Source organism: Pteropus vampyrus, unplaced genomic scaffold, assembly GCF_000151845.1.
Source record: "Pteropus vampyrus isolate Shadow unplaced genomic scaffold, Pvam_2.0 Scaffold216, whole genome shotgun sequence".
In the NCBI taxonomy this organism is placed as follows: Eukaryota; Metazoa; Chordata; class Mammalia; order Chiroptera; family Pteropodidae; genus Pteropus; species Pteropus vampyrus.
The window spans coordinates 2958142-2971646 of NW_011888997.1; the positions used below are offsets into that span (position 1 = coordinate 2958142).

Sequence of the window (13505 nt, forward strand, 5' to 3'; positions counted from 1 at the left end):
CATAATTTTAGTTTTGGACATTTTGAAAATGAGATGTCAGATAGAGATATTGATTAGGGACTGGATATCCAAGTCTGTAATTTGGTATTGAAGTAGGGGATAGATTCAAATTTGAGAATCATAAGCATATTGATGGAATTTAAAGCAATGGCATTAATTGACATCACCAAGGGAATTAGGGCACACATGGAGCCAGTGTAGACAGAGAGGCAGATTCAAGAACTGAGCCCTGAGTCACTCCATCATTAAGATATTCTAGAGAAGATGAAAAATTTGCAAAGCAGATAGATAAAAAGTAACCGGTGAGAAAAGGAGAAAACCAAGAAGTCAAATGAAGAAAAGGTATCAAAGAATAGGGAGCAATTAACTGTGTTGAACACTGCTGATAGATCGAAAAAGATGAAGACTGACTGTAGGATTAAGTAATTTGGGGGTTACTGGTGATTTTGACAAGAGCTTTTTCATGTGGGATTTGGGGATGCACAAAAGCATGATTAGAATAAGCTGAAAAGATAATGGGAAGAGAAGAATTGGAGACAATTCATTTGAAGAGTTTTGCTGCAAAGGGGAACAAAGAAATGGAACAGTAGCTGACAAAGGAATGGAATTAAGAAAGTGTTTTTTAATTTGTATTTTTTTAAGGAAGGAAAAATAATGGCTTCATACAGTATGTTGGTAGGAATAATTCAATTGAGAGGAGAAATTAATGGCTTCAGAGAGAGGGGAAATACTGGAAGAAGAGAAGCTAGGATCAAACTTACAAGTTCAGAATTTGATGTTAGACAGTTGCAAGGATAGTTCATCAACGGTCATAGTTTGGAAGGCAGAGTATGCAGGTGCAGAAGCTCATGGGTGCATAAATAATGATGTGAAGAGTCTGTGGAAATTCTCTTCTGGATGACTCAATTTTTTCATTGAAGTAGGATGCCAGTCCATGAGCTGTGAGTGAGACTGAGAAAGACATTTTGGAGGTTTGAGGAAATGGGAGAGGTATGAAATTGTTGTCTAAGACAATGGGAGAATGAATGAACTAGGGAGATACAGAATGTTATCAGGGACCATTAGGAGGTCATTTGAGGTTTGTGGGCAGGAATTTAAAATGAGTTGGTTAACATGGTTATGGGTTTTTCTTCAGCTACATTAGGGTGCATGGATATAGGAGCAGAGATGGCAGACAGTGAATTGTTTTGCCAAAGTTCCAGAAAGCAAAAGATAGTCAAGGAAATGAGGTACGTGAAAAAACATAATTATAACAATTGACCATGGAACTTAACTTGAGTAAAAAGAGTAGCATTGACTTGAAAGACATGAAAGAGTTGAAAATAATGAAAAGAGCAATGGAGTGGAGGTCCTGGAGGAAAACAAGCATTTGTGTGGTTGAAGAGCAGTTACTCAGCTCTGTCATTGTAGTGTATATGCAGTCATAGGCATATAATGAATGTGTGGCTGGGTTCTAATAAAACTTTATTTATAAATAGGTGTCAGGCTCGACCTTACTTAACCGTAGTTTGCCAACCCCTGGTCTGGGGTATAAGGTTCACGGTGTGACCATGCATATGAATGGCTAAGGTAGAGTGGAGGACAAGGACATTGGAGAGGAGGTCGAGGAAGTTAAAAAACAAGGTATGACAGGTTGGAAGGATAATCTATATGTATATTAAAATTGACAATAATTAAGGCAGGAGTAGTACTAGAGGATGTGACGATAAGAGAGAAGCCGATAACTGAAAAATAGAAGAAAATGGCCTACAAATTGGCAGATGACAGCACAAAACAGAAGTATTAGCTCATATAATCAGATAATATGAAATTCGAATCTGAAGCTTTTTAGACATGAGAAAGAAATAATTATCTGAAAGTGATAATCTGATAAAGTTCCATCATCTGGGACTGTGGTACTTCTCCACATGTTCAAAATAACTTTTCACCAAAACATAATAAACACATTTTAACTGTATAAGAGCAATTTCCAGCAATGAGTCTCCAGCATCAGGTGCCTCAGGGAAGTTGGTTATGGCCCCATAGTTTGTGGATTCTGCATACACTATGATGGGGCTTCTCTGCAAACACTAACCAGCCTCCACCTGGAGGCACATTTCAGCTCTTATTGGCAAGAAGATCAGCTTTACATACCCTTTAAATATTTTTTACCGCATCTTCATAGTAAAATGAGAATTTTAGAGTAGTGGCAGACTTGTTGGTAATACCTATAGTATAATGTGCTAAAAGGAGTATCGCGAAGCCTAAAAAATCAAGTTTATGATCACTAAAGTCAAAAAAGATCAGAACATGCAAGAAGATGTCTGAAAACAGAGATCCGAGGACTTGAAAAGCTAAGTCCTATAAAGGGGAACTGGAGGCTTTCAAAACGACTAAAATGACACCAAAGAGAGATTAACCAGCAGGCAGAGGCTGGCAAAGTGTGTTCATGAATTATATACCGCACCAGAAGTTCTAGCAAGAGAAAAGCATAGGATTAATAATTAACTAGCAGAGTAATAATGGGCTCGTACATTGTGCTTTTTCTCGGTGAAAGAAATCGGCCTACTTAGTCTTTCTGCCCATTGTTTGTCTCCTCATATTTATAGAGAGGGAAGTTCATAAGCCAAATTCTTTTTATAACTATGAATCATTTCTTCCCAAAGCCTCTTCAGCATTTCGTTCATACTCTCTTTTGGATCTTCCTGAAAAAAACTTGCAGCTTAGCTTCAGGGTCCCACTGGTAATTTGCACTGTACAGGAAAGCTGGGGTACCCACAGCCCCTTGCCATCAATATTTGAAGCCCTCCTCCACAGTATTCTATTTATCACCATCATTATCTTCATCTCCAATAAGTATTTGTGGTATTAAGTGCCTGTTTAACAATGCCCTTAGTATTATGTATATCTTTGCTCTCTGCCCTCCCAAAGTTTAAAATCCAGGAAAGATGCACCAACGCCTTTCCCACCTCCAGCCCCAGCACTCAGCACATTTCCTAGGGTGCACATAAGACGCCTTTCAATGTTTATTTGATGATAAATAAAAACGTGAAGGACATGCAGAAAGCAAAGCAGAAATGTTGAATGCAGGAAGGAACATAAATATATTTACATTATGTATCAGTAAGTTGGTTTAAAAGTGCTAGACAAATACATTTACTGGGGTAAAGTATGACAGGTAAACCAGGGGTGAAATTTTCCTGAGAGAGAAGGAAGTAGTTAAGGAAACTAAAGGTTTAGTGTTTACAGTATATCAGTTTTCTATCGCTACTTTTCTTTTTTAAATGAGCTATAATGTTTATTTATGATCTCTAATTGAACAAAAACTCGTAAAGTAAAAAGAGTAAGAAGAAAAATTAAAAATCCAATAATTCAACCACTCAAAGCTAAAATTTTTCCTGTTATTGGATGTATTTTCTTGTGAATTTTTTACCACACAGATACAAAAGAGAGAGAAATTAATATAATAAACTCCTGTGTACCCATGTTCCAGTTGCAACAAGTTTCGACTCATGGCCATGCTTATTTCATCTCTACCCTCATTTTCACACCCAGCTCCTCTTTGATATATAATTTTGAAGCAAATTCCAGATATCATATTATAATAAATATCGTAAATATTTAAGTATGTATGCCTAAGATTACCATGTATGTTTTCATAGAGCTATGTTAATATGGTATGTACAAAATCATATATACTTATTCTCATCTATTTCTGATATAAAAATTATTTTAATTAAATTTTTCTTTTTTTATCCAGATATAATTGACATATAACATTATATTAGTTTCAGGTGTAAAACCTGAAACCGATTCAATAATTGTATACACTGCGAAACGATCAACACAATAAGTCTACTTACCATTGGTTCCCACAGAGTTACAAATTTTGGTGGGGGTTTTTTGTGATGAAATTTTAAGATTTTATCTCTTGGCAACTTTTAAATATGCACTACAAAATTATTGACCCCCATGTTGTACATTATATCCCCATTACTTATTTATTTTATAATCGGAAATTTATATCTCTTGATAGCCTTTACAGATTCCACCCAGCCACCCCCTCTCAGCCTCTCCTCTCTTCGGCAACCACCATTCTGTTTTGTTTTCTTGTTTTGTTTTTTAGATTCCACATATAAATGAAATTATACAGTATTGTCTCTCTTCATTGAACTTATTTCACTTAGTATATTACCTTCCAGGTCCATCTATGTTGTAACAAATGGCAAAATTTTATTCTTTTTTGTTACTGAGTTGTATACACACACACACACACACACACACACACGCACGCACACACGCACACACACCCCACATCTATTTATCTTTATCCATTCATCCACTGATAGACACTTTGGTTGTTTCCATATCTTAGCTATTGTAAATAATACTGCAATGAACGCAGGGGTGCATATATCTTTTTGAGTTAGTGTTTTCATTCTCTTTGGAAAAATACTCAGAAGTAGAATTGCTGGGTTATATAATAATTCTATTTTAAAATTCTTAAGGAACCTCCATACCATTTTGCATAGTGGCTGCACCAATTTACATCCTACCAACAGTGCACTAGGGTTCTCTTTTCTCCACATCCTCACCAACACGTATTATTTCTTGTCTTTTTGACCATAGCTATTCTAACAAGTGTGAAGTGGTATCTTGTTGTGGTTTTGACTTGCATTTCCCTGAAGACTAGCAATGTTGATCTTTTCACATTCCTGTTGATCATCTGTATGTCTTCTTTCGAAAAATGTCTATTCAGATCATCTGTCCATTTTTTCATCAGATATTTTTTTTGCTAATGAATTGTATGAGTTCTTTATATATTTTAGTAATTAACCTGTTATCTGTCATGTGATTTGCAAATATTTTCTTCCATTCAGTAGGTTGCTTTTTCATTTTGTTAATGGTTTCCTTTGCTGTACAGAAGCTTTTTATGTTTTTGTTGTTGTTGTTACTGCTTTTGGAGTCAGATCCAAAAAATCATCAGCAAGACTAATTTTAATTGAAATTTTAAAAATTTCCTTCATGACTTTCTTTCAACGTTTTGCCACCATCATTACTATTACTCCAACAATGACTTAGCGGGGAAAAGGTAAACCTTTCGGACACCCAGTGCTTAAGCTATTGTCTCTTTTTTGAAATCCTCTCCGTAAATGGGATAATTTAAATGCACATAAAGGCCTTTGCACAGTGCCTTGAACAAGTAAAAGCTATTTGATTTAGTAGGATTACTATTGTTAAAAATAGTTAACCTTATTCAGTTCCTATAAGTTGGTATTATAATATGCATTTACATATATTATAGCAAGTAAGAGCCACAGTGCCTCTGCAAGTGAGTAATGATGATTCCTTTTTTATAGAGAAAGACATCAAGGCTTAGAAAGTTTAAATAACTTAGCTGAATTCAGAGAGGTAGTACATAGTTGACCTGGGATTTTAGCACAGTCTTGTCTAACTTCAGAGCCCATGATCTTAATTTCCATGATAATTTTACATGGTAAATTCAAGTTTTCTATAGAGAACCTAATGATTTACATAGACTCACAGAACTACAGACCTTGTTGATAGATTGCCATGATATCATCTAGTACAAGCCTCACTGCAATCCAAAATTCATAAGAAATATTTGAGTTAGGGTGAAATGCGGATGAATATATTGAGATACTCAACCACCAAGTAATCACATTTTTCTTGTAGCTGTACAAGGATATATTTTGCTATATTTTACTCCACGTAGACACCTATAAATTATAAGATCATAATATATGCTATATAATTTTAGCAAAGTCCAACCAAAATTTTAACTGTATTAGTAAGCTTTCTTTAAAATATAATCAACATTAATTTGAACAGTATCTATTAAAGCATGTTAGAGAGTATATTCTAAATTCTGATCTTTTTTTCTCTCAGTCTTTGTAATATCACACAGATTTGTTCCACGTACCATCAGAGGAACTTTTATGAATTTTTTGACGCTGTTCAATGGATTTGGTTGTTTCACGGGAGCACTGCTGGTGGAGTTGGTATATCTCATCTCAGAAGGTAAAAATAGATTTACGGTATGCTTATATATATATTGATTTGATGACTAGAGAATTGGAAGACAACCCTTAAAAAGAGGGGCTCTGCCAGTGTAGTCTTTTTTTTTAATTGATCCGCTTTTGCAATTAAGATAGAATTAAGATAGGAAATAGACTCTGTTGTATTCATTAATTTCTGGGAATTGTTTTTCTTTTGATAGGAGGAGGTAATTACAGAATGTCACTTCTCATGAGACCCTGTCTGCTGTCTTTCTTTAGTGTATTTTAAAACAAACTGGTCATTATATTCTTATTAGGTCTTTCAATGAGACAATATTTAATAATACCTCATACTTGGCATAGATAATCCTCAGAAAAGGTACGTCCTGTATAAATATGGGAGAATGGAGTATCTATCTTCCTCATGATTATCCAGAAATCTTGTTTATACAACCAAAGAGAAATTGCACCTTGAATAATAAATGATTTTGGTCAGGAGAAACACCAAAATAAAAATTTCACATGCAAACATAAAAAGTGCTACTCTTACATGTGCTGGTAAGAAAATCAAACAGGATAACAATAATGATTAGCTATCACAGTGAAATGTCTTTGACTATATTTTAAATTCACAGACTTTTTCATTTCTTTGTTCTAAGATGTTAACATAGTTTAATTTTTTTTTAATTTACTTTTGCTTATTTTATGGAAACACCACAAGCTTTTTCTTCTCTGCTTTCGAAAATACTTATAGTTGTTCATTTAAAATAATGTAAAGAAAGTGTTGGTTTGTGTTCTCTTATAATTGACAAATTTACTTTACTTTCATACTACAGAAAAATTAACTTATATGAAATAGAAACTTCTTTTAACAGAAAATCTCCATTTAAAAAATATTTATCAAGGACCAACTCTGTTCCAGACGTCATAATGGACACTGAGGATACTACAGAAGGCAAAATAAACACTTCTGAACCTCATAAAATTTCCAGAGTTATAGGGAAACAATAAAATTAAGAGCGATAAATGTTGTGGTATAGTAGAGTAGAGTATTAGGGAATAACTCTACACCCCATGGTTATTAACAAGATCAAACCCTGCTTTTTTCGTAGTTAACTTAGTAAGTTAAGCAAAAACACACATGGAATACTTATGATGTGCCAGGCCCTAAGCTACATTGAATTAAGTGAGATATAGTGCCAATTCTCAAAGGTCTAAAATCCAAACTGTCGTAACTGTGTGAACTGTGGCAAGTTGTTGACTTCTCTGGTGCTTAAATTCTTTATATATAAACAAGGAACAAAGCATTGGTATTAGCGTTTTATAAGATAGCCTGGGAAAGTCTTAACTATATGTCTACCTAAAATATCTTAGGTATTGAACATGTTTCTTTTCTTCATATTACTCAATGAAATGTTTCTGAAGATTTGCTAAAAACATAAATTTCTATAATCAAACCACATTTGACATATTCTAAAAGAACTGCAAAGTCAAATATTACATTTATCTTTTATATAAATCTAAATTTTTCATATGCATGCTTAAGCAACTTATCCAGAGTTATGCCAAACATTATTGGTTATGTTCTCCACAAGACTGTCCTCACTTTAGACACCAGCCACAAATTCAGATGTCCCCAAGACCACCATCACATCTGATAAGCTGGCTATAAATTTAGAGGTCCCCACAAACTTCCTCAGGTTTGCTAATTCACTAGAATACTCACAGACCTCAGAAAAGCACAAAACTTATGATTATAGCTTTATAATAGCAAAAGAATACAAATCAGAATGAGACAAAGGGAGAGGCACCTGGAACATGGTCTGAGAAAGTTCCAAAAGTGAAACTCCCTTCATCCTCACGGGTGCAGCAGCTAACTGGCACATCAGTGTGTGACAGTGGGCATAGTATTGCCAACTAGGAAAACTCATCTGAGTGTCAGAGTTTTTATTGAGGCTTTATTATGTAGGCAGGATTGAATGAATCTTTGGCTATCTAGTTAAACTTAACTCTCAGCATCTCTACCTTTACCAGAGGTTGAGCTGACTGACATTTGAGGCTCAAAGCCCAAATCCTCTAATCACATGGTTGGTCTTCCCAATTGGCTAGCCCCATTCTGAGTCATCTCTTTTGCATAAACCATTAGGTTGGGCTTCAGGGGCTCGCCATGAAAAACAGAGATACTTCAATCACTCGAGAAATTCAAAGGGTTTAGAGTTTACCTCCCAGGAACCAGGGACAAGGCTAAGCAATTTTTTTTTTTCTTATACACAACTATTTCACTCAAAACCTAAAGTTTTAATAATCATTTGCTTAGTATGGTCATACACAATACTGCATTTACTACTACAATCTTAGAAAGGTGATATTATGATCCTTGTTTTTTAATTTTAACATTTAAGGGAGAAAAAAGAAAGTGAAGTGCTCCAGTCATCAAAAGTAGTATCTGACAGAGATCTGAACCTCTCAGCGTTCTGAAACCAATTCCAACATTGATTTCAACACACCAAACAGCTATTAGAGTCACCTAATGTAATGGCTTTTTAATAACATTTGTTACTTCTGTAATACAACTTCCTTGACTGGAGGTCTGCATATACTATTGATAATATTCTAGATAAAGTAAAAGATAAATAAATAAAAGTTAATATAATTCTGGCAGAGTTCAGTGCCCATGAAAGAAGATTTACTAAGGACATAAGGTGAGGACATCTTAGCAAAACGAGATGTGCAGTGGGGTACTCTCTAAACCTACATTCAAAAGAACACCACTAAATAATTTAATTTACAGGCTTTTCCTGTTTATAATAGTATTGTGTTACATCAATTCATTTCCTAATAAGTTAGAATCCTACAACTGGATGTTACCTTAGAGGTCACCTAGTCTAACATTATACCAAAAACTAGTAGATCTTCTGGTACCTAGAAAAATTCTCTCCTTTGAAATATAACCTGAGTCTGGCCATCTGATGAGAACTATGTTCCACAGAATAAGCCTAACTTTCTATCCACATAGCAACTCCTCAAACATTTGATAAATATTTGGAGAAATAAGGTAGCACAGTGTTAAGAGAATAAGTTCTAAAGTTGAATCCAGGTAGTCTAGCTATGTGTCCTCAGTTTCCATGCCAATAATAAAAATAAATAATTCATCATGTTGTTCTGAGGATTAAGTAATTAATATACATGGTAGTGCTTAATAAAGATAGCTATTATGATCCCCTTCTATTTTACAGACAAACAACTTCAATTTTTTCACATTGCATGATTACCTGATTTTTCACTCTATATGCCACCTTCAATTCATTAAACAAGCTACAATTTGTCAGTATCTTTCTTAAAATATGGTTTCGAGAATCAAACACAATACTCAAGATGGATACGACCAGGATAGATATATGACTTTTATCAAGTTGATCTCTCAGTTTCTCTCTCTCTCTCTCTCTCTCTGAATGCCAACAGGGATTGTGTTGATTTTTTCGGTAGTTGCATCATGCTTATGGTCAATTAAAACCTGGAGCTTTTTCTATTTTTAGCACCTGCTCTCCATTCAGTTCCACTTATCGCAAATTTTTTTTCTAATTAAATGTAGAAATTTATCTTTAACCTTAATAAATGTCAACACATCATCCTAAATAACACATGTTTAAAACTTGATTCTGTCATCCATTGAATTACTAATCTTTACTTCTTTACTAGCTTTATGTCATCTGCAAATTTAGTAAGCAAGTACCTAGACATCTTCCAGGTAACTGCTAAATTGTTGAATTGGACAGGACCAAAAATAGAGCCTATAGAAATTCTTAAAGACCTCACTGCAAGTTAATGACAATCAACTAATCCTTCCCTTTTGGATTTAATCAGCTCTCACTTCACTTAATTACTATCATTCAGCCCACACACTCCTCCATCATTCACTGAATGATATCACAAGACATGTTGTCATATGTCTTTCTCAGAATAGGCTATAGCTGTGTTTATGACAGTCCCTTTAGCTATCAATATAGCATTCGTCAAAAAAGGAAATGATGTTCATTTAGATGATTTGGTTCTAGTGACTCTATACTGACTTATAGTGACTAATTAGGGCCCTTAAATGAGAGAGATCCTTTGACCATATGCCTAACTTCGAGTAAGTCATCACCTCTCTAAGACTATTTCCTCTTACTTAAAAAAAGAAAATGCTGCACTTCACTTTTCTCAGAGATGATAAGAAGATAAAATTAAATAAGGCATTTGAAAATTGTAATGTCAGAATTATTTTAAACATAAAATTTAATCATATATTATAGTGGTCCATTTGGTTAAAAACAAGAGCAGTCTATTTAGTCAAACAATCAGACAATTTTTTTTGACAGGGCTGACCATAATGAAACCAACACTGTTACTTATGTGCTTAGGCACTCCACATGCCTCCACTTTCCATTTAGCATATAGGATATTTTAAACCTTCAAGGATTCATGTCAGCTGAGCATGTGTGTATGTAAGTGTGTGTGTGTGAGTGAGTGTTAGTGTATGATTGGAAAAGATAATCAGCTATCACAGTCTCCCAGTCTCCAAGCTGCATTAGTCATTTTTAGCACCATGATGGAGAATGGTGTGAATGCGGTAAATTCAAAAGATTTCTCAAAACTTGACTGTGCAGACAGATAACTGTTAGAGTGACATTTTCAGTACAAGTGAGAAAACTGATCCTTCTGGGATCTCTAACTCTGAGTGCTTTAAAGGAGAAGATACAAGACTAAACCTATCCTCCTACACTAATCATTTCAGGAATAGTTTATCTAAAAGTAGCAATGCTAATATAAGGGAGTGAAGAAGTCAGTCAAACAGCTTATTTCAACTGTATCCCATTAGCAACCAGATCAATTTTCTCACACAAGTTCGAACTTAACTTTTGACAAAAATAACAAAATAGCATTCAGTGAAAAGTGACATCTTAGTTATAAATGTACAGGTGATTGAAAGATCCAAAGCAGAGTGTCTGAGAGAAAAAGGATAATTGGACAGAATCAAGAGGTCAAGGTGTACATCTTGTACCTATAAGTCCTTCCTTCTCAGAATTCAAGAAAAGAACAAAGAATTCAGCTGTTTAATTCCCGCTGAGATTATTTTAAATTAAAAATGTGATATTTTAAAATTCTCATGTAAATATCTATGATTATTGAGGCTACTGACCAACAAATGAATCATCTAGTCGCTCTTGAAACAGGAATTTGCAGTTGCAGTAAACTTGAAAGAAGAAAATATTTACGCACCTGGAAAAACATTCATCTGGATTTCACAGGCCTATGCTTATTTTTCAAGAGATGTGTTTCTTCAAATTCACTTCAAAACCTCAGGTCCAAATTCACATGAGTTTTGAGATGACAAATTTTTAAAGCCAGAGGAGGAAAAGAAGTGACCTGCCATCCAATAATCTATCTTTAGCCAGCCCATACTCTACTGTATGTAAACAGATGTAGTGCCAGAGTTTCTGTGGCTAACTCTGCAGACCCTCAATAACTTCCACAGGCAAACCCTGCTTATGGTCCTCAGTCAGAATCAGATGCAGAGCTCCCCTTGTACAATGGAGTTATGTATTTCAGTCAGAATCAGATGCAGAGCTCCCCTTGTACAATGGAGTTATGTATTTCAAACCCTGCTTATGGTCCTCAGTCAGAATCAGATGCAGAGCTCCCCTTGTACAATGGAGTTATGTAGTTTATTCTACACTCTCAGTCTTTGACTCTACAGAAACACTTAGAGCCATTCAAAGGCCTTAGGGTTCATAACAGTACCAAGACAGAGCTCAGATTCCCCTTTAAACTATGGAAAGCAATTGTCCATGCTGTTGTCTCACAAGAGGTAGAAAGGACAAAACTTTGAGCTGGACAAATCTGAGTTTAAACTCAACTCAGCTCTTAATGAGCTGTGAGATATTGATCAATTTCTCCTTCTTTAAAATGGTGTCACTAATAAATTAACTTCTAAGAATTCTGTGAGGACAAGAGGAAATAAATATAAAGCACCAGATAAATAAAAGTGCACAAAAATGATTTTTGTTGTTGCTATTGTAATTCGAAGAGGATCTCAACATTTTCCAAGTGGTCTAGGATGGGTATGGATATGATATTCTGGTATGGCACTTTAATAACTCCTCAGAAAAAAAAAAAAAGAATGTTTCTTAAATACAGAGCTCATTTGTTCTATTCAATTTCAATTCCAAGTCTAGTTTGAGACAAAATGAAATAAAGCAGTGCTCTGAGGTTCTTCTTGGCCTCATAGACCCATGTCATTTAATGGAGCTTCCTCTGCATGGCAAACTTACAAGTCTAGATAGAGTTAGATACACATCCATATTTACACTAAGAGAGTGCCTAAAATTGAGATTGAGGTTGATACTAGAAGGATGAGTGGTATTTGACTTGGTGAGTATAGGAGTGAGGTATTTCCTGTTAGGGAGCACATATACCAAGGTCTGAAAGTAGAGTATCACTAGGTGTACCAAAGGAAACTCAGAAAAGATCAGTAACCTGAAAATATTCAGCAAATATTTTCTGAAGAGAGAATCTGAGATGAAAATCGCATGAAGTCAGGTTAGAGGAGTTAGAAGCAAAATCATGCAGGATCTTTGGCTTATAGGGATTTATTTAACTTGAATGTAATGAGAAATCATAAAGGCATCAGGCAAGTGACATGATCTATTTGTGTTTTAAGATCATTATAGATGCTGTATAATTTGAAAGGGAAGAGAATGATTTGGAAGAAGCAGGAAGAGCACAACTGAAGTCATCCAGGCAAGTACAGATAGTGATGAACTAAAGAGAAAGTAGGCAGATGGAGAGAAATGAATGAATATAAGCTTCATTTTAAAGATAGAGTCAATAGTGTTTAGTGATTGTTTTGATAGAGTCAGGAGGCAGTAGGATGCAGGAGAGAGAAATGGTATCAAGGAAGCATCCCAGATTCTGCCAAGAGCAATTGAGGGGGCAAAGATTCCATTTTCTAAGTGGAGAACACTAGAAGACGAATAGAGTTAAAAACTTGCCACCCATTCATTTTTTAACACATTAAGTTTGACATACGCATGAGACATCCAGATAGAAATATCTGGAGCTCAAAAACAAGATCTGGGATTGATGTATAAATATAAGAATCTTTGGCACAAAAATAAAATTTGAACCCATAGAAGTGAATGAAATTACCTAGTGTGAAAATTAAGAATGAAGAGAAAAAGGAGACCAGGACCTGGACCTGAAAACCCTCAACGTTAGAGGTAAGATACAGGAGAAATGGCCTGCCAAATAAAGAAAAGTAGCAGCCAGAGATGTAGTGAAAAAATTCACATCTATATGTCTGTGTGTGTGTATATTCACTGAAGAAAAGAGAAGGAAATGGTAAATTGTGTTAAATGCTAGCAACATAGATTTAGCACCATTATGATCACTGATAATTTAGCAAGAGTCATTTCAGTGGTAAGAAGGGAATAAAAATCAAATTGGAGTAGGGTGAAGAATATCTAG

At 34.9% G+C, this 13505-nt stretch overlaps 1 protein-coding gene across 1 annotated transcript in view; it reads left to right on the forward strand.

Annotated features, from left to right (window-relative positions):
• The window catches only part of SLC15A5 (solute carrier family 15 member 5), a 68654-nt gene that overhangs the window by 40091 nt on the left and 15058 nt on the right, over positions 1-13505 (forward strand). Inside the window, 1 exon segment of the mRNA XM_011372944.1 lies at positions 5887-6021. Within this exon segment, the coding sequence (XP_011371246.1) occupies positions 5887-6021 (135 nt within the window).